This window comes from Trichomycterus rosablanca, chromosome 24 (assembly GCF_030014385.1).
Source record: "Trichomycterus rosablanca isolate fTriRos1 chromosome 24, fTriRos1.hap1, whole genome shotgun sequence".
Lineage (NCBI taxonomy): Eukaryota > Metazoa > Chordata > Actinopteri > Siluriformes > Trichomycteridae > Trichomycterus > Trichomycterus rosablanca.
In genome coordinates, this window is record NC_086011.1 from 9282080 (window position 1) to 9307866 (window position 25787).

The window sequence follows — 25787 nt, forward strand, 5'->3', positions numbered from 1 at the left end:
AACAAAAATACCTTGAAACTCGACGCCTTTGACGTCGAGTTTTAAGGTACCACTGTACTCCGAATCTGCTATGTACTCCTATGAACATCAAGTCTACCTCCGAACCGACCCCAAGTCGGAAATTCAAAAAAACTAATAACTTACATGTGATGCTTTTGCTAGGTGTGATGTCCATGCTGGATAGGCTGTTGTTGTTGTTGCCGTTGTCTCTAACATCTGTTTTATTTCCGGAGTGACACGTAGGCTCCTGCCGTGTGTGCTCACTGTTCCCATTTTTACCTGAGGGTTAGAGAACACAGACGGGGTGAAACGCACGTCAAGCGTGCATCCAAAACGTGTGGTTCTAAACAACGTTAATGAGCTCAGGAAAAAACAACTTGCACGGGGTAAATATTGAGCTCACATGTTCTGTGTCTTCTCGGGTAAATTTACGAGGAGGAAACTGCATCTGTTTAGAGAATTCTAGTTGGCAGGGATGCCAGCATGGCATGTCCAGGAGGTTTTCTGCAAGATCATCACTGTTCTGGCCGCAACAGTACGTGCCTGTACATGCACGAGTGTGTGGGGGGGGGGTGGGTGCGCTATGAATGTTTATATTCAAAGAAGAATTCATGCACAGCGCACAGCACAGCATGTGTGTATGTGTGTAGTGCGTGTGTGTGGGCATGCATGTGTTTTTACGCAAACACTGGAGCCAAGCAGGCTCATTTTGCGGCCGAGTAATTACACAGCGCTGTCTGAGAGAGCCTGAACCGGGACGAACATCAAAGCGAGGCAGGTTTGGGCCTAAGTGAGGAGAAAAGGGCAGAGAAACGAACAGGAAGTAGGAGGGAAGTATGGGTAGAGAGGAGAAAAACATAGAAGTCTAAGAAATAGAAAAGAAAGGTTGATAAGGAAAAGTGGAAGGAATTAAGAAAATAGGTTACAAGAAACAAGGGAATGAAAGATAAGTAAAATGGGGTGAGTAAGGGTGAGATAGTGAGATAGAAGTTAGGAGTAAAGAAAAGGAAATTAGGAGTAAAAATAAGGGAAAAATAAATACAAAACAAAAATTAAAGGAATGGAGAAAAAATGGGAAGGAAATAAGAGGACAGCAAGAAAGTTAAAGTAAAAAAAAAGACAAGAAAAATTTAGGAACAAATAAATTACCAAAAAAGTGAGAAAAGTAAATAAAATAAAAAAATCAATGCAAAAATATGAAGCGAGAAATTAGAAAAGTTTAAGAAAAGAACAAAATGTAAAAAAGGAATGTAAAAAAGAAAGGAATAAAACAACATGCATGGAGACAAATGTATAAGAATGTAAAAATAATAATAATAATAATTGGTTAGACATAGAAGGTAAGGCAAAGAAACAAATAAAAAAAGAAAAGGAAAAGAAAGACAGGAGAAAAGCATAAAAGAAAAGAAAAAAAAATAAGAAAGAATTTGTAATAAAAATCAAAATTGACAAAGAAAACAAAGAAAACAGAGTAAGGTTAAAAAAAAGGGGGGGGCAGTTCAAGCAGGGATAGAACAAGTAAATTATGATAAAACATTAAAATACAAGAACAGGTAAGAACAAGGCAAGGAAATAACAGGAATTTCAATCAAAATGAAACAGAAAATTGAAAAAAAAATTTAGAGGCAAAGACATTATAGAAAAAGATAATAGAAATGAAAGTAAACCAAAAAAAGAAAAATAATTGAAATAAAAAGGCAACCCAAGGCAAGCTAAGACATGAGAGAAAAGAAAAAGGCAAAGCAAGGAAATAAATATAATTATGTGAAAGTAAAAAAAAAACATAGATAACAACACATAAGGCAACAAGGGAATGAGTAAAGATAAGTAGATCAAAGGTGATACTAGGAAAGGAAAACATAGAAACAAAAAAAGAGAAACTAAAAAAGTGAGACATAGCAAATCAAGTAAGAAACTGACAGCAGAAAAATAAATTTTATATTTCTTTATGAAGTAATAAATATTAGGTAACAAAATATGTATGTTACAAGAAAATGCAGAGAAGAAGGAAAGGGAAGGGAAAGAAAGGAAAAAAATGAAAAGGGGAAAAGGAGAGGAATAAGGGAAGGTAAAGGGAAAGAAATAAAAGGCAAGGAAGAGGATAGGAAAGGGAAAATAAAAAGTAAATAAAGGTAGGGAAGGGAAGTAAAGTAAAGTAAATGAAGAGGAAAGGAACAGAAGGGAAGGGAAAGAAGAAAAGTAAAGGAAATTAAAGGAAAAATGAAAAGTAAATAAATGAAAGGAAAGAAAAATAGGGTAAGTAAAAGAAAGGAAGGAAATGAAATAAAAGGAAAATAAAGAAAAGGAGGGGAAAAGGGAAAAGCAAGAAAAGGAAAGGAGGGGAAAGAGAAGGGGAATGGGGGAGGAAAAAGGAAAAGAAAGAAATGGAACCAAATGAAAAGGAAGAGAATGAAAGGAAAGTAGAAACGGGAAAAGTAGGAAAGAGAAGAAAATTAAAAGGAAAGAAAAGGAAAGGAAAATAAGGAAAAGAAAGAGAAGAGAGGGAAAAAGAAAAGAAAAGGAAAGAAGGAAAAATAAGGGAAGTGAGGGGAACGGTGAAAAGGAAAGAAACGGGACTGAAAAAAAGGGAAAGGAAAGAAAGGAAAAGAAAGAAAAGGAAAGGAAAGGAAAGAAGGGGAAAGAGAAAAGGAACGGGATAAGGAGGGAAAGGAAAATAGAAAGGGAACGGAAAAGGGAAAGGGAAAAGAAAGAAAGGGAACCGAATGGAGAGGAAGGAAGAAAAGAAGAAAAGAAAGGAAAAGAGGGGAGAGGAAAAGAATGAAAGGGAGGTAGAAAAGGGAAAAGTAGGAAATAAAAGAAAATGAAAAGGAAAGGAGAAAAGAAGGAAAGGAAAGGAAAGGAAAAGAAAGAAATAGAAGGGAAGAGAAGGAAAGGAGAAAAAAGAGAAAGAGAAACAAGAAAGGAAAGGAAAAGAAAAAAAGCAAAGGGAAATGAAAAAAGGAAAAATAAGGGAAGTGAAAGGAATGATGAAAAGGAAAAGAACAGAACTGGGAAAGAAAGAAAAAGAAAAAAAGGTAAAAGAAATGCAAGAGAGGGGAAAAGGAAAGGAAAGGGGAAAAATAGGGGAAGTGAGGGGAACGGTGAAAAGAAAAGTGACAGGACTGAATGAGAAGGGAAGTTAAGGGAAGTGAAAAAAAGAAGAGGGAAGAAAAGGAAAAGAAAGGCAAGAGAAGGGAAAAGGAAAACACAAGGAAAGGAAAGTTAAAAGGGAAATGAAAGGAAAGGAAGAGAGGGGAAAGACAAAGGGAACAGGAAAGGAAGGGAAATGAAAATATAAAGAGGAAAAGGAACCAAATAGAAAGGAAGAGAAGAAAAGAAGAAAAGAAGGGAAGGGAGGGGAGAGGAGAGGAAGAGAATGAAAGAAAAGTAGAAAAGGGAAAAGTAAGGAGGGAAAAAATGAAAAAGGAAAGGAAACAGAAGGGAAAAGGAAAACAAAGAAGGAAAGAAAGAAAGGAAAATAAAATAAAGGAAAGACAAGGAGGGGAAAAAGAAAGGGAAATAGAAGGGAAGGAACGGAAAGAAAGGGGAAATTGGAAGGTAAAGGAAAAGAAAAAAAAGCAAAGAAGAAAAAAGGGAAGAGAAAGAAAAACAAGAAAAGAAAAGGAGAAAATGAAAAAAGGAAGGAAGGAAAGGGAAAGAAGGAAATGAGAATAAAAAAGGGAATTAAGAATTAAAGAGCAGTTAAAAACAAAGCCATCAGTAAAGCTTGATGAACTAAATGAGAGAAAAGAACCAAAAATGTAATCAAATAAAAGACAAAAAATACTGTATACAATAACGAGAGAGAGAAGGTAAGAGAAAACAGGGAAGGTAAAACAGTGCTAAGCTGTATTTTACTCAACAGCCTCTCTCTGTCATTCCTGGCCAAATGGGAGCCAGCTGGGCTTTATTTGCTGTCCGGTAAATACCCACAGCGCCCTCCTTTTGCAGCTCCACCGCTCGCTTCTCTGTTTATTTGCTTTAGTCACTGGCGCTTGCTGACTCCTGTTTTTCTTTGCCGGCTTTTGGCTGCCTTCAGTGTTTTTTTATTCTTTTTTTTTTGGGAGGTGGATATCTTTCTGAGATTTTTTTAGATTGAGGACGGGACAGAAAAGGTTGGTTTTGTTAAAGACTGGTGGAGCTTAAGAGAGGGGTCAAGGAAACGACGAAACGGGGAGAGTTGAAAGCTTAGCCGTTTAGGACACTTCCTGAAGAATATGGAGCATATGATGACAGCATGACTGCCAGACTCCAGGAGCAATCCTTTTCTCATGTTCCTCAGGACGTTTTCACCTTTCAGCATATGATAAGCTTTCCTCTCCATTTCCTCCTCTGAGGTCCAACATCTGGATCGTCGGAGGCTGGACTAGCTCGTTTCAGCTTCTTCATACTAGACGCAAACAGGGCGTGCTGCACATTTTGTAGCATTAATAGTATCCCACGTCGTCCAGTGTACTATCGCAGTACGATATAGTTTGCTTTAGAAACACTATATGACCAAAAGTATTTAGACACCTGAGCAACAGTGTCAGTTGGCACAGCCTGGATTCACACCGACAATCTTCAGGATGGTAGCCCAAAGCTCTACCCACTAGGCCACCACTGTCTCTGACACCAAGTCGTCCAGTTTGTAATGGAGCAAAGCACATGTGCTGTTCATGACATAGACTTTAAAGTACATCCCCAAATCAGAAAAAGTTGGGACAGTATGGAGAATGTAACTAAAATAAAAATGCAGTGTTCCTTACTGATTGCAGACAGTTTGAACCCGAGATATTTCATGTTTAATCTGCTCACATTCCAAAAGAAGTTGGGACGATGGCAATTTACGGCTAGTAATAATAATGATGTGATTCCAAACAAGTCATTGTAATCATGGTTTGGTCCAAAAGCAGCGTCCAGGAAAGGCTGAGTCTTTGATGAGCAAAGATGATCAGAGGATCTCCAGTTTGTCAACAAGTGTGTGAGAAAATGATTAAAAGAAAAATTGGAATAGATTTGCATATTTCTCCCTCTACAGTGCATAATATTATTAAACCAATCAAGGAATCAGGAGATATTTCAATGTGTAAAGGCCAAGGGCGCAAGCTTAACCTGAATGCCCATGATCTTACCCTTAGATGACACAGCATCAAGAACCACCACTCAAAAATAGCTGATATAACCACATGGGTGAGGGATTACTTTGGGTTTGGCGGTTGCCAGGAGAACGGTACTTGTCTGACTGCATTGTACCAAGTGTAAAGTGTGGTGGAGGGGAGATTATGGTGTGGGGTTGGTTTTTAGGAGTTCCAGTGAAAGGAACTCTTAATGCTTCAGCATACCAAGAGATTTTGGACAATTTCATGCTCCCAACTTTGTAGGAACAGTTTGGGGATGGCCCCTTCCTGTTCCAACATGACTGCGCACCAGTGCACAAAGCAAGGTCCATAAAGACATGGACGAGCGAGTTGTGTGGAAGAACTTGACTGGCCGATAGAACACCTTTGGGATGAATTAGAGCGGAGACTGCGAGCCTGGCCTTCTCGTCCAACGTCAGTGTCTGACCTCACAAACGCACTCCTAAACCTCGTGGAAAGCCTTCCCAGAAGAGTCGAAGCTGTTATAGCTGCAAAGGGTGGGCCGACATCATATTCAACCCTATGGATTAAGAATGGGACGTCGCTCAGGTTCATATGTGTGTGAAGGCAGACGAGCGAATACTTTTGGCACATATAGTGTAGAATCTGTACATAAACCACAGTCCAGCGTGCACCAATTAAACAAACAAAAGCCCGTTACGAAAGACATGTCATCAAAAGTCACGCTGTGTGTTTAAAGAGAGAGAGAAAAAAAAGACACAGACAGACTTAACAGTGGAGACATAAGCAAAGAAATACAGCCCAAAGAAGTTGGAAGGCTGAGGAACTTTCTAGAACTGAATTACAGGGTAATTTGAACTGCGGCTTTCTTTGTGTGCGGTAGACTGTAGATTATGCTCAGCGTCACATGTTCGGCTCCTCTTCGTGACCCAAAAAACAGCCTTTATTACCCACAAACACGGTCTTAACGGCCGCTGGAGTCCTACTGGTCTGGATCAGCGAGCATTAACGACTGGAGCTGAGCCATCATTATGTGCTACGCCGTAATACTCAATCATAATCCGCTGCTAATGCAGTCCAGAGAGATCTCATAAAACTGTCCTTTTAATACACCTTATTTCTCAGTGAAGGAAAAAAAGAAGGAGTGGAATCCATCATCCCATCATACATCGGGAGGAATTGCCAGTTTGTTAAGTGACATGGAACTCATGGGTTCTGAATGACAAAACTACCACAAATACATATTACAGTACAGTATACTTTGTAGTTCTACAATTACTGACTGTAGTCCATCTGTTTCTCTGCATGCTTTGTTAGCCCCTTTTCACCCTGTTCTTCAATGGTCAGGACTCTCCCAGGACCACTACAGAGCAGGTATTATTTAGGTGGTGGATCATTCTCAGCACTGCACTGATACTGACATGGTGGTGGTGTGTTAGTGTGTGTTGTGCTGGTATGAGTGGATCAGACACAGCAGCGCTGCTGGAGTTTTTAAATACCGTGTCCACTCACTGTCCACTCTATTAGACACTCTTACCTAGTTGGTCCACCTTGTAGATGTAAAGTCAGAGACGATCGCTCATCTATTGCTGCTGTTTGAGTTGGTCATCTTCTAGACCTTTATCAGTGGTCACAGGACGCTGCCCACAGGGCGCTGTTGACTGGATATATTTTTGGTTGGTGGACTATTCTCAGTCCAGCAGTGACAGTGAGGTGTTTAAAAACTCCATCAGAGCAAATAAAAAATAGAGGAGCGATCGTCTCTGACTTTAAATCTACAAGGTGGACCAATTAGATAGGAGTGTCTAATAGAGTGGACAGTGAGTGGACACGGTATTTAGAAACTCCAGCAGCACTGCTGTGTCTGATCCACTCATACCAGCACAACACACACTAACACACCACCACCATGTCAGTGTTACTGCAGTGCTGAGAATGATTCACCACCTAAATAATACCTGCTCTGTGGTGGTATTGTGGGTGTCCTGAAGAACAGCATAAAAGGGAAACAGATGGACTACAGTCAGTAATTGTAGAACTACAAAGTGCTCCTATATGGTAAGTGGAGCTGATAAAATGGACAGTGAGTGTAGAAACAAGGAGGTGGTTATGGCTGTTATTATCAGTGTGCCGTGATGAAGAGATAATCAGTAGTCCAAAAGTATATGGACACCCTTCAAGTGTTTAATTTGGGGTGTTTACGCCACAGCCATTGCAATGAGGTCTATAACTTTTTCATAGTATTGAATTTGAACATCTACTACAAGTGAATATCCATCGTCTTGTCCAATGTTCGCGTCTGACCTTACCAATGCAATTTTTACCGCAGGTGTCCACATACTTTTGGCCATATGCTCTAACTGGAATCAGACATAGTACAGGTTTCAAATGCTTCATGTCCATACTACACGCGTGAACCCCTGAGCTAAGAAACATATGGAAACTTGTAAACACAGCCCATACGTTTTCTAATAAAAATAAATATGTGTATGATTAAAAATATGTTGCTGCGGCTTTTGGTCATAAAGATCCAGTAAACAATGTGCCTTCCTGTTTAGCCTTAGGAGGCCCTCTTACTTTTTTTATGATTTTTTCCCACAATAACAGGAAAGAGCTAGTATCTGAGATTGCTACTTGGAATCTATAAGGCAGAAACTGGCAAATCTTTCTTTACCAGAAGATTTAATGGATACCAGTTGTACTGGCTGGATGAAAATAGTTTGGACGGTTTAAATATGTCGCTGAAAGCAGTTTCTGAGTACGATATTATGACAATGGGGGGTTTTGGACAATGAGAACATTACAAATTGGCCGGCTCATATAGGAGCACTTTGTAGTTCAACAATTACTGACTGTAGTCCATCTGCATGCTTTGTTAGCCCCCTTTCATGCTGTTCTTCAATGGTCAGGACCCCCACAGGACCACCACAGAGCAGGTATTATTTAGGTGGTGGATCATTCTCAGCACCGCAGTGACACTGACATGGTGGTGGTGTGTTAGTGTGTGTTGTGCTGGTATGAGTGGATCAGACACTGTCTCACTGTCACTGCTGGACTGAGAATCATCCACCAACCAAAAATATCCAGCCAACAGCGCCCCATGGGCAGCGTCCTGTGACCACTGTAGAGGAAGGTCTACAAGATGACCAACTCAAACAGCAGCAACAGATGAGCGATCGTCTCTGACTTTACATCTACAAGGTGGACCAACTAGGTAGGAGTGTCTAATAGAGCGGACAGTGAGTGGACACGGTGTTTAAAAAAACTCCAAACTTCTTGATAGAGAGTAGGGCACTCGATAATGATTGGTGCAGCAATAAACTACACAAGCCCAATACTGCTACGATCTGGGATTCGAATCTCAGTGGTGCTATCAGCCGGTCAAGCTTCTGCACTGACAGATTGGTTAATGTCTGAGGGGGTTGGGAAACAGCCATTGGAAGGTGCACTTACCAGTGCCAGGAGATGGGGAGTCACATGTAAGTCGCACACACAGCGACTTCAGGCTTGACTCGAACTCGTTTTAAATGACTCGGACTCAACTCATGACTCGCAAAAAAATGACACGTAAACAACAAGAGTCCCTAACGTCAGCATGTGTTAACATTAGTTACGTGTGACAATTTGTACTCGTGACTTGACTCGGACTCTAGCCTAAGGACTCGTGACTTGACTCACACTCTAGCCTAAAGACTCGCGACTTGACTCACACTCTAGCCTAAAAACTCGCGACTTGACTCGGACTCTAGCCCAAAGACTCGTGACTCGACTCGGACTCTAGCCTAAAGACTCGCGACTCGACTCGGACTCTAGCCTAAAGACTCGTGACTTGACTCTGACTATAGCCTAAAGACTCGTGACTTGACTCTGACCTAAAGACTCGTGACTTGATTTAGACTCTAGCCTAAAGACTCGTGACTTGACTCACACTCTAGCCTAATGACTCACGACTTGACTCGGACTCTAGCCTAAAGACTCGTGACTTGACTCGGACTCTAGCCTAAAGACTCGTGACCTGACTCGAACTCGTATTTTGTGACTTGTGAACATCTCTGCCGGTCCCAACCCAAGATAAACAGTCAGGACGGATCCACTTGTGTGTGTGGTCCGTTAATTTCTCATTACAGAAAATTAGAATGACGTTGATTATGTTGATATTTTAAGAAATGTATTTGAATTCTTGGCTCTGATCCGAAAAAGTTAAGCAGGAGAAACTTTTTCCTTCGGTCGACTCCCCCCCCCCCCAGCAAGCAGCGCTGGCTTATTTACTCCCCGGAGGCTGGTGAGAGCACAGTCAGTCTTTCAGGAGCTTAAAGTCTGCACATACGAGGTCTGGTATTAGAGCTAGAGGAGCCGTGTGGCTTTACAGGGACACTTTGAAATTCATTCAGTCCTTCCCAACCCTCCCTATCCGCCTCTTCGGATGCCGGGTCGTCTCCGTCTCCTAACACCTAACAACCCCCCGCTAATACCTGTATAGAAGTCAGTCACTGGAGCGAAAGAGAAAAGAGAACACCGGTTTAGACGTGTCGACTCGACAGAAGAAAATAAACTGACAAGAGTCTTAGGGATGTTTTACACCCCGCTGATACAGGGAGCTTGGCGAGAACCAGACGCTTAAATCAAAAACTTTCACAGGCTCCCGCGCTGACGAAACTTTCGGAGACCTTTCAGAGAACGGTGCTGACATTTTGCTCTTAATGGAACACTATCGCTCGGACCAATTTACAATGTATGGAACATGCAGATAAAATAAAAACACAGTGTTCCTAACATTTAGTTTGACTTTTATTTGATTGTGGACAGTTTGAACCTGACATATTTCATGTTTTGTCTGATCAACTTCATTTCATTTGTTAATTTACCTCCATTCCTGCATTTCAGGCCTGCAACACATTCCAAAAAAAGTTGGGGGGCAATTTAGGGCTAGTAATGAGGTGAAATGTTTAATGTTTAAAAACAATGTACAGCTTGGAAGGGATTTGCATATTTCTCCCTCTACAGTGTATAATATCATTCAATGATTCAAGGAATCGGGAGGAATTTCAGTGTGTAAAGCTTAACCTGAACGCCCGTGATCTTCCATCCCTCAGACGGCACTGCATCAAGAACCGCCACTCGACAATAGCTGATATAACCACATGGGTGAGGGATTACTTTGGCAAACCTTTGCACTACAATACAGAGTTACATGCACAAATGCCACTTACTGTGCAAAAAAGCAGCCTTATGTTAACCATGTCCAGAAGCGGCGTCGACTTCTCTGGGCTCGGAGGCATCTAGGGTGGACCATCGCACAGTGGAAACGTGTATTGTGGTCAGACGAATAAGCATTCCAGGTCTTTATTGGGAAACAATGGATGTCGTGTGCTGCAGACCATCCAGACTGTTATCAGCAACAAGTCCAAAAGCCAGGGTCTGTCATGGTATGGGGTTGTGTCAGTGCCCTTGGCAAAGGTCATTTACACTTCTGTGATGCAGCATTAATACAGAAAAGTGCATCGAGATCTTAGAGCAACACGTGCTGCCTTCAAGACGTCATCTTTTCCAGGGACGTCCATGCATTTTTCAACAAGACGATGCAAAACCACATGCTGCACACATTACAAAGGCATGGCTGCGGAAGAAGAGGGTATGGGTACTGGACTGGCCTGCCTGCAGTCCTGACCTGCCTGCAGTCCTGACCTGTCCCCAATAAACACCAAACACTAAATCACTTGGTATCCTCTGTGCCAAAACATCTTGTAAGTGTGGTGAAAATGAATGCCAACATTACAAAGTGGTAAATGCTTTACTGTCCCAACTTTTTTCGGAATGTGTTGCAGGTCTAAAATGCAGGAATGGATGTTTATTAATAAATGAAATTAAGTTGAGCAGACAAAACATGAAATATCTCAGGTTCATGTAGGAAACTCTTATTTGATTTTCCATGCTGTCCCAACTTTTTCTGATTTAGCGTTGTATAAACCTTTTAAGATTTAATTCTTCAGAAGTCGCGAAGTTGCGTCTGCAGTTTTGGCTTGAGACTGAAACGAACTATTCACTCCCTGCCAAAAGCGCGAGGCGGACCTCGAAGACCGATGTGTCGGGCGATTGCGGTGGAAGTTAATTACCTAGACTGATTAAAACCATCGCTCGTTAAAACCCGGTGAGGTTGATACACATGCTCGCGCAGCAGAAAGAAGATGAGAAAAATGAGGTGAAGAAAAATGATGCTACTTTTAGTCGATAGTCTTAATCACGGCCGGCGGGGCCAACGGTGACGCAGCGTGTATTTCAAGTAGACTTTATCTAACAAAGGCGTCTTTTATTCGGTCATTCGGTTTATTCTGGTCTGCGTCTGTGGCCTGAGTGAGAGTTTGCACAAGGGGAAAGAAAAACAAGGCAAAAATACAGCCAGAAGTTACACTGATTAGGCATAACATTATGACCACCTTCCTAATATCATGTTGGTCCCCCTTTTGCTGGCAAAACAGCCCTGACCAGTCAAGGCATGGACTCCACTAGACCCCTGAAGGTGTGCTGTGGTATCTGGCACCAAGATGTTAGCAGCAGATCCTTTAACTCCGGTAAGTTGTGACGTGGGGCCTCCATGGTTCGGCCAAGTCAACACCTTAAACTCGTTATTGTGCTCCTCAAACCATTCCTGAACCATTTTGCTTTATGGCAGGGTGCATTATCCTGCTGAAAGAGGCCACAGGTATCAGGGAATACTGTGTCCATGAAAGGGTGTACATGGTCTACAACAATGCTTAGGTAGGTGGTACGTACCAAAGTAACATCCACATGGATGGCAGGACCCAAGGTTTCCCAGCAGAACATTGCCCAGACCATTGAGCATCACACTGCCTCCCCGGCTTGCCTTCTTCCCATAGTGCATCCTGGTGCCATGTGTTTCCCACGTGATGTAAAACCCTGACAGGGCACCCTGACTGGTCTGCGGCTATGCAGCCCCATACACAACAAACTGTGATGCACTGTGTATTCTAAAACATTTCTATCAGAACCAACATTAACTTCTTCAGCGATTTGAGCTACAGTAGCTCGTCTGTTGGATCGGACCACACGGGCCAGCCTCCGCTCCCCACGTGCATCAATGAGCCTTGGTCACCCATGACCCTGTCGCCAGTTTACCACTGTTCCTTGCTTGGACCACTTTTGATAGATACTGACCGCTGCAGACCGGGAACACCCCACAAGAGCTGCAGTTTTGGAGACGCTCTGACCCAGTCGTCTAGCCATCACAATTTGGCCCAAATCCTTACGCTTATAAAATGTTCACCTGCTGCCTAATATTTCCCACTCACTAACAGGTGCTGTGATGACGAGATAATCAGTGTTATTCACTTCACCTGTCAGTGGTCATAACGTTATGCTTGGTCTGTGTACTTAAAGCATAGAAAATCCTCCTACACGACCACGCATCAACTGTATATGGTCAAGATATGGTCAGGCAATGTCGAACAGGAAGGTCCAGCTCACAATCAGCATTCCGATATATCCCGAAAATCTTCAATGGGGGTGGTGTCACGGCTCTGTACCAGTCACTGGAATTCAGTGGAACCAAACTCATCAAACGTGTATTCATGGGCCCCCCTTTAGATGTCTATATACGTAGATCTATAGATGTATAGTAGTAGTGATTTGCACGCTGTATAGACTGTGTGCCAATATTTATGCATCGGGATAAAGTTTTTAAGAGTCTGTATGAGCGAGTGTTTGGTTAGAGAGGATAAATGTGTGTGTGTGGGGTGTGAAAGTATGTCTGGTTGTATTTATCCATGTGTGTGTGTGTGTGTGTGTGTATGAGACTCTCAGGGAATGCAGAGGATGAATAGATACAGTGAAAACAGCACTCGACACCTAGAGCGAAGAAAAAAGCATCAATAGAGTCTTTTTCTTTCTTTCTCCTGGTTCATACCATCTTTACATTCATCCGGTCACAAATTCATACCACGTGCACCTCTAGACCTCTAGATTTCCCTTAAAGAAGTGATTATGCGTCTTATAACGTGACATGCTGCAATGCTGCACTTAAAAAAACAATATTGATACAAAATGACACCGGTTCTGAAAATCAACTGGGCCGTGAGGACAAGATGGCGCTGCTAAGTCAAACGTCTCGGATACAGATACACACAGTGACTCGTTTCAAATGACTCGGACTCATGACTTGCGAAAAAAAATTACTTGTGAACAACAAGCATCTCTAGGGTCAGCATGTGTTAACATACATATATAAACACACACACACACACACACACACACACTGATCAGCCATAACATTAAAACCACCTCCTTGTTTCTACACTCACTGTCCATTTTATCAGCTCCACTTATCATATAGGAGCACTTTGTACTTCTACAATTACTGACTGTAGTCCATCTGTTTCTCTGCATGCTTTGTTAGTCACTTTCACCCTGTTCTTCAATGATCAGAACCCCCACAGGACCACCACAGAGCAGGTATCATTTGGGTGGTGGATCATTCTCAGCACTGCAGTGACACTGACATGGTGGTGGTGTGTTAGTGTGTGTTGTGCTGGTATGAGTGGATCAGACACAGCAGCGCTGCTGGAGTTTTTAAATACCGTGTCCACTCACTGTCCACTCTATTAGGCACTCCTACCTAGTCGGTCCACCTTGTTGATGTAAAGTCAGAGACGATAGCTTATCTATTGACTAGACTATTCTCAGTCCAGCAGTGAAAGAGAGGTAGTGGTCTGTAGTGGTCCTGACCATTGAAGAACCGCATGAAAGGGGGCTAACAAAGCATGCAGAGAAACAGATGGACTACAGTCAGTAATTGTATAACTACAAAGTGCTTCTATATGGTAAGTGAAGCCGATAAAGTGAACAGTGAGTGTAGAAAAAAGGAGGTGGTTTTAATGTTATGGTTGTATATACATACATACATACATACATACATTATATATATATATATATACAGTGTATCACAAAAGTGAGTACACCCCTCACATTTCTGCAAATATTTTATTATATCTTTTCATGGGACAACACTATAGACATGAAACTTGGATATAACTTAGAGTAGTCAGTGTACAACTTGTATAGCAGTGTAGATTTACTGTCTTCTGAAAATAACTCAACACACAGCCATTAATGTATAAATGGCTGGCAACATAAGTGAGTACACCCCACAGTGAACATGTCCAAATTGTGCCCAAAGTGTCAATATTTTGTGTGACCACCATTATTAGCACTGCCTTAACCCTCCTGGTCATGGAATTCACCAGAGCTGCACAGGTTGCTACTGGAATCCTCTTCCACTCCTCCATGATGACATCACGGAGCTGGTGGATGTTAGACACCTTGAACTCCTCCACCTTCCACTTGAGGATGCGCCACAGGTACTCAATTGAGTTTAGTCCATCACCTTTACCTTCAGCTTCCTCAGCAAGGCAGTTGTCATCTTGGAGGTTGTGTTTGGGGTCGTTATCCTGTTGGAAAACTGCCATGAGGCCCAGTTTTCGAAGGCAGGGGATCATGCTCTGTTTCAGAATGTCACAGTACATGTTGGAATTCATGTTTCCCTCAATGAACTGCAGCTCCCCAGTGCCAGCAACACTCATGCAGCCCAAGACCATGATGCTACCACCACCATGCTTGACTGTAGGCAAGATACAGTTGTCTTGGTACTTCTCACCAGGGCGCCGCCACACATGCTGGACACCATCTGAGCCAAACGAGTTTATCTTGGTCTCGTCAGACCACAGGGCATTCCAGTAATCCATGTTCTTGGACTGCTTGTCTTCAGCAAACTGTTGGCTGGCTTTCTTGTGCGTCAGCTTCCTTCTGGGATGACGACCATGCAGACCGAGTTGATGCAGTGTGCGGCGTATGGTCTGAGCACTGACAGACTGACCTCCCACGTCTTCAACCTCTGCAGCAATGCTGGCAGCACTCATGTGTCTATTTTTTAAAGCCAACCTCTGGATATGACGCCGAACACGTGGACTCGACTTCTTTGGTCGACCCTGGCGAAGCCTGTTCCGAGTGGAACCTGTCCTGGAAAACCGCTGTATGACCTTGGCCACCATGCTGTAGCTCAGTTTCAGGGTGTTAGCAATCTTCTTATAGCCCAGGCCATCTTTGTGGAGAGCAACAATTCTATTTCTCACATCCTTAGAGAGTTCTTTGCCATGAGGTGCCATGTTGAATATCCAGTGGCCAGTATGAGAGAATTGTACCCAAAACACCAAATTTAACAGCCCTGCTCCCCATTTACACCTGGGACCTTGACACATGACACCAGGGAGGGACAACGACACATTTGGGCACAATTTGGACATGTTCACTGTGGGGTGTACTCACTTATGTTGCCAGCTATTTAGACATTAATGGTTGTGTGTTGAGTTATTTTCAGAAGACAGTAAATCTACACTGCTATACAAGCTGTACACTGACTACTCTAAATTATATCCAAGGTTCATGTCTATAGTGTTGTCCCATGAAAAGATATAATGAAATATTTGCAGAAATGTGAGGGGTGTACTCACTTTTGTGATACACTGTATATATATATATATACAGTACACATTTGAACATTGTTACCTTTGGATTGGAATCTCTAGAACGCTCCTACAGAATTGGCGTTAATGCTTGAAAGAGCGCTTTCTGAACCAATCAGACCTTCTGATTTTAATTGTTAGTAAGAAATGCTGTTATTTGAATTCATTCAGTTTGCGTTACACAGATGATGTGTCAATGAAACGCTCGATTGGCTTTCTAACGAGTTCGTGTTTTACTTTACAACCGGGAAAAGTTTGGAGGTTTTTAATTATAAGCACATTTACAAAATAACGGATTATATTCCTAATGGGACACACGGTTATAAATTTAATAGCATCTGGAAGAACATAAGCTAAGGTAAGCAGTGGTTATGATTTTTTTTTCTGTGTTTTGGATTTCGTCCACTGTGCTGTGATTTATCATGCTTTTGTTTTGCAATGAAAACAAATTGTATCAGTTTAAGCTTTTAACTGGTTCCTTCTTGTTACGGAAATTACATTCTTTTGCACAATGACTAGGATAGTAAAGGCACTAAGTAAAATGGCAAAATACAGTTGCTAATCTGTTGTTTTTTATCTGAACTTACATATTTGTTTATTTCTATGCTACATTTTCAATCATTGTCACTGCGAGAGCACATCCGGAACGAGGAAATCCGGGCCAGGAGTGGAGTGAAGGACGTGATCGCGGAGTACAGAAGGAGTAAATTCCGGTGGGCAGGACACGTCGCACGGTTCACCGACGACAGGTGGACCCGTGCAGTTGTCGAGTGGTATCCGCGCGAGCGGAAAAGACCACTCGGAAGGCCTCCAAGAAGATGGGAAGACGAGATTAGATCGCGAATGGGACCAATGTGGACAAGAATGGCAAGATCGAGAAAGGAATGGAGGAAATGCTGTGACCAGCGGTGCCAACAAGGCACCTGACAGCCTGGTCGGTCAAGGTGATCAAGGTGACATTTTCAATATATGTTTTGTGTATATTATATTGAGTTGTGACTTGACTCGGACTCGTATTTTGTGACTTGTGAACAGCTCTGCTGGGATATAATAAAATAAAAGCTATACCAGACGATTCCGTCGCTGTGACCCCTCAGGGGTGCAATTAAGGGGAAAATAGAAAATAATTAACTACCCTCCCATGTCTGATCCGCCACACCGACGTGCAGATAGCTAGCCTACGTCTTCGCTAAGCCTTCATTCTAAGACAATAGGCGTCTAATCGGAGCTTGTAAGCTGGCCAGGAGTGAAAGCGGACACGGCTTGAAAGCCTTGTGCTGGAATCCGTCCAAATTTGCAGAATTAGTGAAAAGAATGGCAAAGGAGGGGTGAAGGACCGACCGAGGGTGTTTGACTGGCTTTACATGGATCGTTTTGACAGAACTCGGTGATATGAGTATTATAAACACGGAAACACAATATTCTTCACTTAAATAACACTTGTATGTAGTCACAGAGCTGTTCTGGAAATCAACGGGAATGTAAATAAACAATGCTAGTGAGTGCCGAGGACCTTGAGCATTGATATGAAGTTGCTCAACATGTCTCGAGTCCTCGAGTCGGCTTATGACACCAATTGGCAGCCAGCTACAACAGTCTTTAGGTCCCTTCCTAGACAATTAACCCCCATTCACACCTCCTAACGACTTACATGTTAGCAGCGTGGCTCAACGACTCTAAGGACCATCCCCAAGCAACACCCGACTAGAGGTTTAATACCTGGAACTCCCTATTAACTTTTAGAACTAAAGACGCCTTTCGGATAAGATGAGGAACATTTTCAAAACCTAGACGGCAGCAGCTAGACGGGCTAGCAGTGACTCAGTAAGGTCCTGGTAGGTTGTCACAGGTATCTGGAGCCATGCAGACTGCAGTGAATCTCACAGCTGCTGGAGGGGGCGTGGGGGAGGATCCATAGAGCGAATACAACAATCAAGGTGGTCCCACAGATGCTCAATTGGGTTCAAGCCTGGGGAATTAGGGGGCCAGGGTAGTACTTGGAAGTCTTGGTCATGCTCTTCCAACCAATGAAAGATCCCATCTAACCCAGGGAAGACCATCAGCATGTATGGGTGTACATGATCTGCAAGGATGGATTCATACCCAAATCGGCTGAGAGTGCCATCCACATGGATGCATGGGCCCAGAGAATGCCACCAAAACATTCCCCAGACCATAACGCTGCCACCACCAGCTTGTGTTGTTCCAGCAATGGTTGCAGGGTGTTTGTTATCTGATGTTTCTCGCCTGACACGCCAACGTCTATCCATTCGTGACCCATCGGAGAAGGCAACCCTTTGCCAATCATGGGAGGTCCAATTCCGAAACGTGACTTCCTTCAATAAGGTACGTGCTGCCACCACAGAAAGTAAGAAGAGGTTATAATAATGTATAAGAAGTCGACTGTGTATTCGTAAAGACCAGGGACAAAAGTCAACACTTCTGTCCCCCAGATAAGACTGTTTAACGCCATACGACAGCAGGACGCAAATGAAAAACTCAAATAGAAATTTACTCATTCAATCTGGAAGAGTGGGGTCTGTTAAAGAAGCAGAGAAGGATCGATCATATTAATTCTTCAATCCTTATTAATGACCAGTGCAAAAGGCTCTCACTCAGTGGCCCAACAGTGGTGAACCAGTGATCCTTCAATGAGAAGTCAATACCTTTACCTCAGAGTTGGCATAAAAATAAGAATGTTCAAGCTAATGGTAAGGTGTCTACATACTTAATGAACAAAAGTATGTAAACCTTGGACTTCAACTATAATATGCATTATTAAATGTGACAATATGATCAAACCCTCTTGATCTGAGAGTATATCTCTCACCATCTTATAAGAGCTATACCCCAATCATATGTAAAGGCACACATAGCCATTGTAATCAAAGGTCATTGTGATTTGCATATGGACCTGATCATGGTCCGGCTTCGGTCATTATGCAAATCGCCTGCATATAAGGTTGGGGTATTTAACACCAGTTCAGACTGAAGAAGTCCCTTGGATGAGTGATGAAACATATCTCTACAACAAACGTGTGCCCAGATGAACTGATTTAACTCTGTGAATATGATGAAATCAAACAATGGATTTTAAAAGGTACTTGGTACTGGTCTGTTGAATTAATTCTACCCACTGAAATGATAAACCTCAACTCAGCCTTCATTCAATTCCAAGAATAACATGTGGAGTGGATTTACCGCCACACAAAATCCCATGTGAACATCGAATGCTTCGTAAGATCAAAAGAAATACCGGGAAAGCGGTAAATAACGTCCCTGTGGTAAAACTGGTGTAGTTTAGTGCTATGAAAACGGATCTGTCTGGCTAAAAACAACAACGGATGTTTGTATGAATAAGTGAGAAAACAAAAACAGTGAAGCTGGCACGCTAGGTAGAGAAATTAAAATGTAAAAATCTACACAGAGCAACAGGCTAAAAGATTAGCACTCTGCGGGTTATGCTAAAATGGCCTCCATGTAAACAATGATAGGAAAGATAGCATATCTTCATGGCTAAGTGAAAGTAAATTGCTCTTTTTTACCAAATTCTGGTTAAAAACAACAACTATTTGCAGTAGAATAATCATTTTTCATCAACTCCTCCAAATTATATTGTTAGCCTTCGCCTCATGCATGACGTCCACACTGCCAGTAGAGAACCACTAACTAGCACATAAACCACATTAAAATTTAATATTCTTTTGGTTGTAAATAAATGTAAATGCGAGCGGCTCAGTGCTTAACCAATTCTGTGGACGCGGGGGGGAGGGGGGGGGTTAAAATATGGACAGGCATTTTCGTATTTGAAACGGAGCCACGCACCATTGCTGAATGTTCTAGGTTTACATTCAACTATTAATTGTAGCTTCTATTTATTCTATCATTCAATTTCCGAGTGTTATTTAATAACTGCTGTGAAATGTGGTACATGTAAGCCTGTAACAACAAGCCAATTGATCGAATTTGAGATGATAAACAGGGCAGGGTTCTAGTATTCTATGTTCCAAACTCTCCTCTGGTCTGGCTACTCTGTATACTAAATTCCTTTAGATATACAACAATCAACCATAAAATTAAAACCACCTCCTTGTTTCTACACTTACTGTTCATTTTATCAGCTTCACTTACCATATAGAAGCACTTTGTAGTTCTACAATTACTGACTGTAGTCCATCTGTTTCACTGCCTGCTTTGTTAGCCCCCTTTCAAGCTGTTCTTCAATGGTCAGGTCCACCACAGAGCAGGTATTATTTGGGTGGTGGATCATTCTCAGCACTGCAGTGACACTGACATGGTGGTGGCGTGTTAGTGTGTGTTGTGCTGGAATGAGTGGATAGGACACAGCAGCGCTCACTGTCACTGCTGGACTCACAACAGTCCACTAACCAAAAATATATCCAGCCAACAGCACCCCGTGGGCAGCGTCCTGTGACCACTGATGAAGATCTCAAAGGTGACCAACTCAAACAGCAGCAATAGATGAGCGATCGTCTCTGACTTTACATCTACAAGGTGGACCAACTAGGTAGGAGTGTCTAACAGAGTGGACAGTGAGTGGACATGGTATTTAAAAACTCCAGCAGTGCTGCTGTGTCTGATCCATTCATACCAGCACAACACACACTAACACACCACCACCATGTCAGTGTCACGGCAGTGCTGAGAATGACCCACCACCTAAATAATACCTGCTTTGTAGTGGTCCTGTGAGACTCCTGACCATTAAAGAACAGCATGAAAGTGGGATAACAAAGCATGTAGAGAAATAGATGGACTACGGTCAGTAATTGTAGAACTACAAAGTGCTTCTATATGGTAAGTGGAGCTGATGGTAAGTGAGTGTAGAAACAAGGAGGTGGTTTTAATGTTATGGCTGATCGGTGTAAATATAAATAAATAAATGGAAATTAAAAACTTGATACTGCAGGAGTGTTTAAGCAGTTACTATAATAGCAATACTTAATATAAGTACTTATTGTTACAAAAATAAATTATGTAATATTTTATATAATGTAATATATATAAAAATTATTAAAAAAAATTATTAAATCAAAAATAAATTATAATTAAAAAAACTGTTTGCATAATTTAGCCACACTCATTGCTAACAGCTCAATATACTTATTTATATAAAAATAAATTATAATTAAAAATATATATATTTTTACTGTAATTTATAGTGCAGACAGTTTAGATATTTTTTAATGTTAGATGTATTACAAACGCAACATTTTGTTCTGACCTGTAGCTTTCAACTGATTGAGATACACGTCTTTTCACCAGGTACCACATAAATTCTTCGTCTCTCACGATCAGCATCTTGTGCATTAAAAAACAAACACTCATGTGCTTCAGAACCCAAAGTGGCACCGTAAACATCCGACCACAACAACTAGACAGATGAGAAGCAGGCCGCCCACTTCATGCACATGAAACCTGGTCAGAATCAAACGGTGTGGGCTATTTTGGAAAGTCGTAGACAGATGTCGGGAATCACATTAGCTTCACAATCTGTCTTCACATGGAATCGTTCCCACAATGTAAAGTGTTCCGTCATGTCTTACTAATATTTGCAAAATTATGGATCCAGTAAATTTGATATGAACAGTTCTGGAAATAGTATTTGCCCCCACCCGATTTCTTCTATTTGTCTTCCTGATTTGTCATAATGTGATGGCTAGATGACTGGGTCAGAGTATCTACAAAACTGCAGCTCTTGTGGGGTGCACAAAGTGGTCCAAGGAAGGAACAGTGGTAAACCGGCGACAGGGTCATGGGCGGCCAAGGCTCATAGATGCACGTGGGGAGCGAAGGCTGGCCCATGTGACGAGCTACTGTAGTTCAACAGACGAGCTACTGTAGCTCAAATTGCTGGAGAAGTTAATGCTGGTTCTGATGTTGCATATGGGGCAGCGAAAGGGGAACCAACACAATATTAGTCATAATGTTATGCCTCATACTCCCCAAAAGGTGGCACAACCAGTGCCCATTTAAGGTCTTGCACTGGCTTGAGTTTTTCGGATCAGTGCCCTACTGTATCACCCAAGCTTCAGCTTAAGGTCACCCACTGACAGGTGGACATTCTACTTCATGATTGTCTGACAGAGAGCAGAATACATGGTTCTATCAATTATGATAAGTCATCCAGATGTTGCCGAAGCAAAGCGGCCCCAGATAATCACATGATCACCAACAAGTTCCTAAAGACCTTATACTAAGTCAAACATCAAATGTGGTGTTCTTTACACCAGATGTCTTTAAAAAAGTCTCTTCCAAAAGAACTAAACACCTCCCTGTCACTGCTGGACTGAGAATAGTCCACCAACCTAGAAAAATATGCAGCCAACAGCGCCCCGTGGGTAGCGTCCTTTGACCACTGATGAAGGTCTACAAGATGACCAACTCAAACAGCAGCTATAGATGAGCGATCGTCTCTGACTTTACATCTACAAGGTGGACCAATGAAGTAAGAGTGTCTAATAGAGTGGACAGTGAGTGGACACGGTATTTCAAAACTCCAGCAGCGCTGCTGTGTCTGATCCACTCATACCAGCACAACACACACTAACACACCACCACCATGTCAGTGTCACTGCAGTGCTGAGAATGACCCACCACCCAAATAATACCTGCTCTGTACTGGTCCTGAGAGAGTCCTGACCATTGAAGAACAGCATAAAAGGGGGCTAACAAAGCATGCAGAGAAACAGATGGACTACAGTCAGTAATTGTAGAACCAAAAGTGCTTTAATATGGTAAGTGGAGCTGATAAAATGAACAGTGAGTGTAGAAACAAGCAGGTGGTTTTAATGTTATGGCTGAACAGTGTATGTCTACATACTTTTAGCCTTGTAGTGTACTAATCCTGCTGAGATATTTTAAGATACCTTAAACTATGCAATGTTGATTTGTAATTCAGGCCAAAGTGCAGACGTGCCTTAACACGTCTAATGTAATATTATGATTGGTATGCTTAAAGTTTGCTAGTGAACTATTGCACCTAGTGCTTGATGTTAGTACACTAGGATGTGTGTGTATTTATACACTCTTTGAGCACTTTATTAGGTACACGTATCACTGATCATTGAACCAAATTGTAGGCATGCAATTACTGACTGTAGCCTGTCTGTTGCTCAGTATGCTTTGCCACCCCTATGTACCCTATTTATCAATAAGAGATCTCCTCACCACCTCCAGTGACCAGACACATCAGAGTCAATGCAGAGTGGAAGCCAACAGCGTCCTGTGGTCAGTAAGTGTCCACTGATAAGACTAGAAGGAGGACTAACACTAACTCTAACTGCAGACCTACAGCCAGTGCTAACTATACAAAACATACACTGATCAACAATAACATTAAAACCACCTCCTTGTTACTACATGCACTGTCCATTTTATCAGCTCCATTTACCATATAGTGGCACTTTGTAGTTCCACAATTACTGACTGTAGTCCACCTGTTTCTCTGCATGCTTTGTTAGCCCCCTTTCAACTTGTTCTTCAATGGTCAGGACTCTCCCAGGACCACCACAGAGCAGGTATTATTTGGGTGGTGGATCATTCTCAGCACTGCAGTGACACTGACATGGTGGTGGTGTGTTAGTGTGTGTTGTGCAAGTACGAGTAGAGAAGACACAGCAGCGCTGCTAGAGTTTTTAAACACCTTACTGTCACTGCTGGACTAAGAATAGTCCACCAACCAAAAATATCCAGCCAACAACGCCCCGTGGGCAGCGCCCTGTGACCACTGATGAAGGTCTAGAAGATGACCAACTCAAACAGCAGCAATAGATGAGCGATCGTCTCTGACTTTACATTTATAAGGTGGACAAACTGGGTAGGAGTGTCTAATAAAGTGGACAGTGAGTGGACACTGTATTTAAATACTGTGTCTGATTCACTCATACCAGCACAACACACATTACTCTGTGGTGGTCCTGTGGGGGTCCTGACCATTGAAGAACAGGGTGAAAGCAGGTTAAAAAAGTATGCGGAGAAATAGATGGACTACAGTCAGTAATTGTAGAACTACAAAGTGCTTCTATATGGTTAGTGGAGCTGATAAAAATGGACAGTGAGTGTAGAAACAAGAATGTGGTTTTAATGTTATGGCTGATCAATGTATCACAGTAAGCAGAGGGATTGGTTACCAAACTTCATGAGAGAACTGTCAGTCAGCTAAAAAAAAACACTCAATGCATGATTGCAAATAATTTAAGCCTTTCACTGTCTACCAGACTTAATATTATGAAACGATTCAAGGAATCCAGAGAAATTTTAAGGAAGGCTGGGAAGCTCTGTTTACAAACCATGGTGTGTGACCTTTGAGCCTTATGCTAAATATAAGACGCATATAGCCAATGAAGTACTCTAGAAAACCATCGTCACTTTACACAGTTGGTCGCTGCATCAAGAAGTGCAACCTGAAACTATTACTTGATTTGAAAGCCATGCATAAATTTAATAGATCTACCAAAAGTCTGTGGTTAGATGGTCCACCTTTCATCTAATTACAAACGTAACTACCGGAAGTTGCTAGACACTATGTTCAAGGAAACCATGTTCTGTGGTCAGAATTTTGGGAAAAGACAATACAGTGTACGTTAATGCAATTCGAGCAACTGAGGATTGAGAGCCTTGCCAAACAGTGGCAACTTGGTGGTGGCTTGATGGGGCTTAAACCGACAACCTTTGGATAACTAGTCAAGTACCTTAACCGCTGAGGAACCACCGCTTGGACCAGCATTTTTAAAGGTTTCCATATACCAGTTGTGTAGTGCCTTTGCATGGTTTCCCTACGTTCACCTGGGCACCCATGATTCCTCCCAAGCCACAAAAACATTCCAGAAGTGGATTTGCCTACTCCGAATTGCCTCTAAATGTGATTAAGTAGGTAAAGAGATGAACTAGAATTTGTCCAGGTTGTAATCTCTGAAGATGTTAACTTGACTTAGTCTTAGTCATGACTTAGCTAGTCCCAAATGACCAGGACTAGAGATTTTTGATGTGCATACCTGATTCAGGAGCATTCTGACACTCTGCTGGTATGCTCTTTGGGCTGAAACATGCACCATCAGGAGGTTGAGGCGAGCTGGCACCGGGGCTACGGTCCTCCTCCAACATCTGCTCTGAAGCCGGAAGCCAAGCAACCAGAAACTACCCTGTACAGAGACACAGCCAAAAAACACGGTTCAACTTTGACCATGCCAACACGAGATCTCCTTGTGTTCGGAATTTTAGGCGGTCCAACTCTGAGTGCTGGAAGTAATCTACATGTTGGCTGCTGGAGCGCCCAATTTGGAAAGCTGTAGTATAAAACACAAAGAGGTGGGTAGACCGGGCGTGTATGGAGGGTGATATGGCAAAAATATCATAACACGATACACTGGCAATACAAAATATGTCGCTAGTTTTGGCCAATTATTGATACCAAATAAACCAGCATCACATTGCTCTGAGTCAATACTGTAAAAGTACTAGTGATACCCTTGATTTTTTTTACCTTTGACTTGATGATAATGGACTTTTCACGGATGATCTATGTCATGTCAGTCAACACCACAAGTGTTCACAGCACAGACAGAGTGAATACTCCCAATTTCCCTGCATTCCTCTGCCAGCTGCATGACACCCACACTGACAAGGGCCTGTTATGCCTAGTTCTTGCCTGTTATGCGCTAGATTTGCCGGCTCGGGAGCAACTCCGCGATCGAAACTCGGCTCTCAATCGCTATGCGTCAACTACTCAACTTCTAGCATGTCAGATATCTAGATCTAAGTTGCCCGACTGGCAGTGAGTGCTATGTCGAACAGCCGATGAGAACGCAAGATACGGGGTGAGGGAAAACGCAGGGGAGGCGTTGTAAAAAAGTGGGACAGGGGCATAATATAGTTTATATCAGATCCGAGCGCTCGGCGACCGAAGAGAGATTTCTAGCCTGTCAGATATCTAGATCTGAGTTGCCCGACTGGCAGTGAGTGCCATGCCGAACAGCCAATGAGAACGCAAGATACGGGGTGAGGGGAAACGCAGGGGAGGCGTTGTAAAAAGGCGGGACAGGGGCATAACATAGTTTATATCAGAATACATCGGCACACACACACGTTTTACAGTATTTCTGACCTGATCGTTCTCAACGTTGCATGGCAAAAAATATTTATTAACCTCCAA

General features: G+C 42.3%; 1 protein-coding gene across 1 annotated transcript in view; it reads right to left on the bottom strand.

Annotated features, from left to right (window-relative positions):
* The window catches only part of mdfi (MyoD family inhibitor), a 59100-nt gene that overhangs the window by 28191 nt on the left and 5122 nt on the right, over positions 1–25787 (bottom strand). Inside the window, exons 2-3 of the mRNA XM_062986871.1 lie at positions 24631–24777; positions 145–279 (exon numbers count right to left, since the gene is read on the bottom strand). Coding sequence (XP_062842941.1) covers positions 145–279; positions 24631–24739 — 244 coding nt within the window. The 5' untranslated portion in view covers positions 24740–24777. The remainder of the gene's footprint in view (positions 1–144; positions 280–24630; positions 24778–25787) is intronic.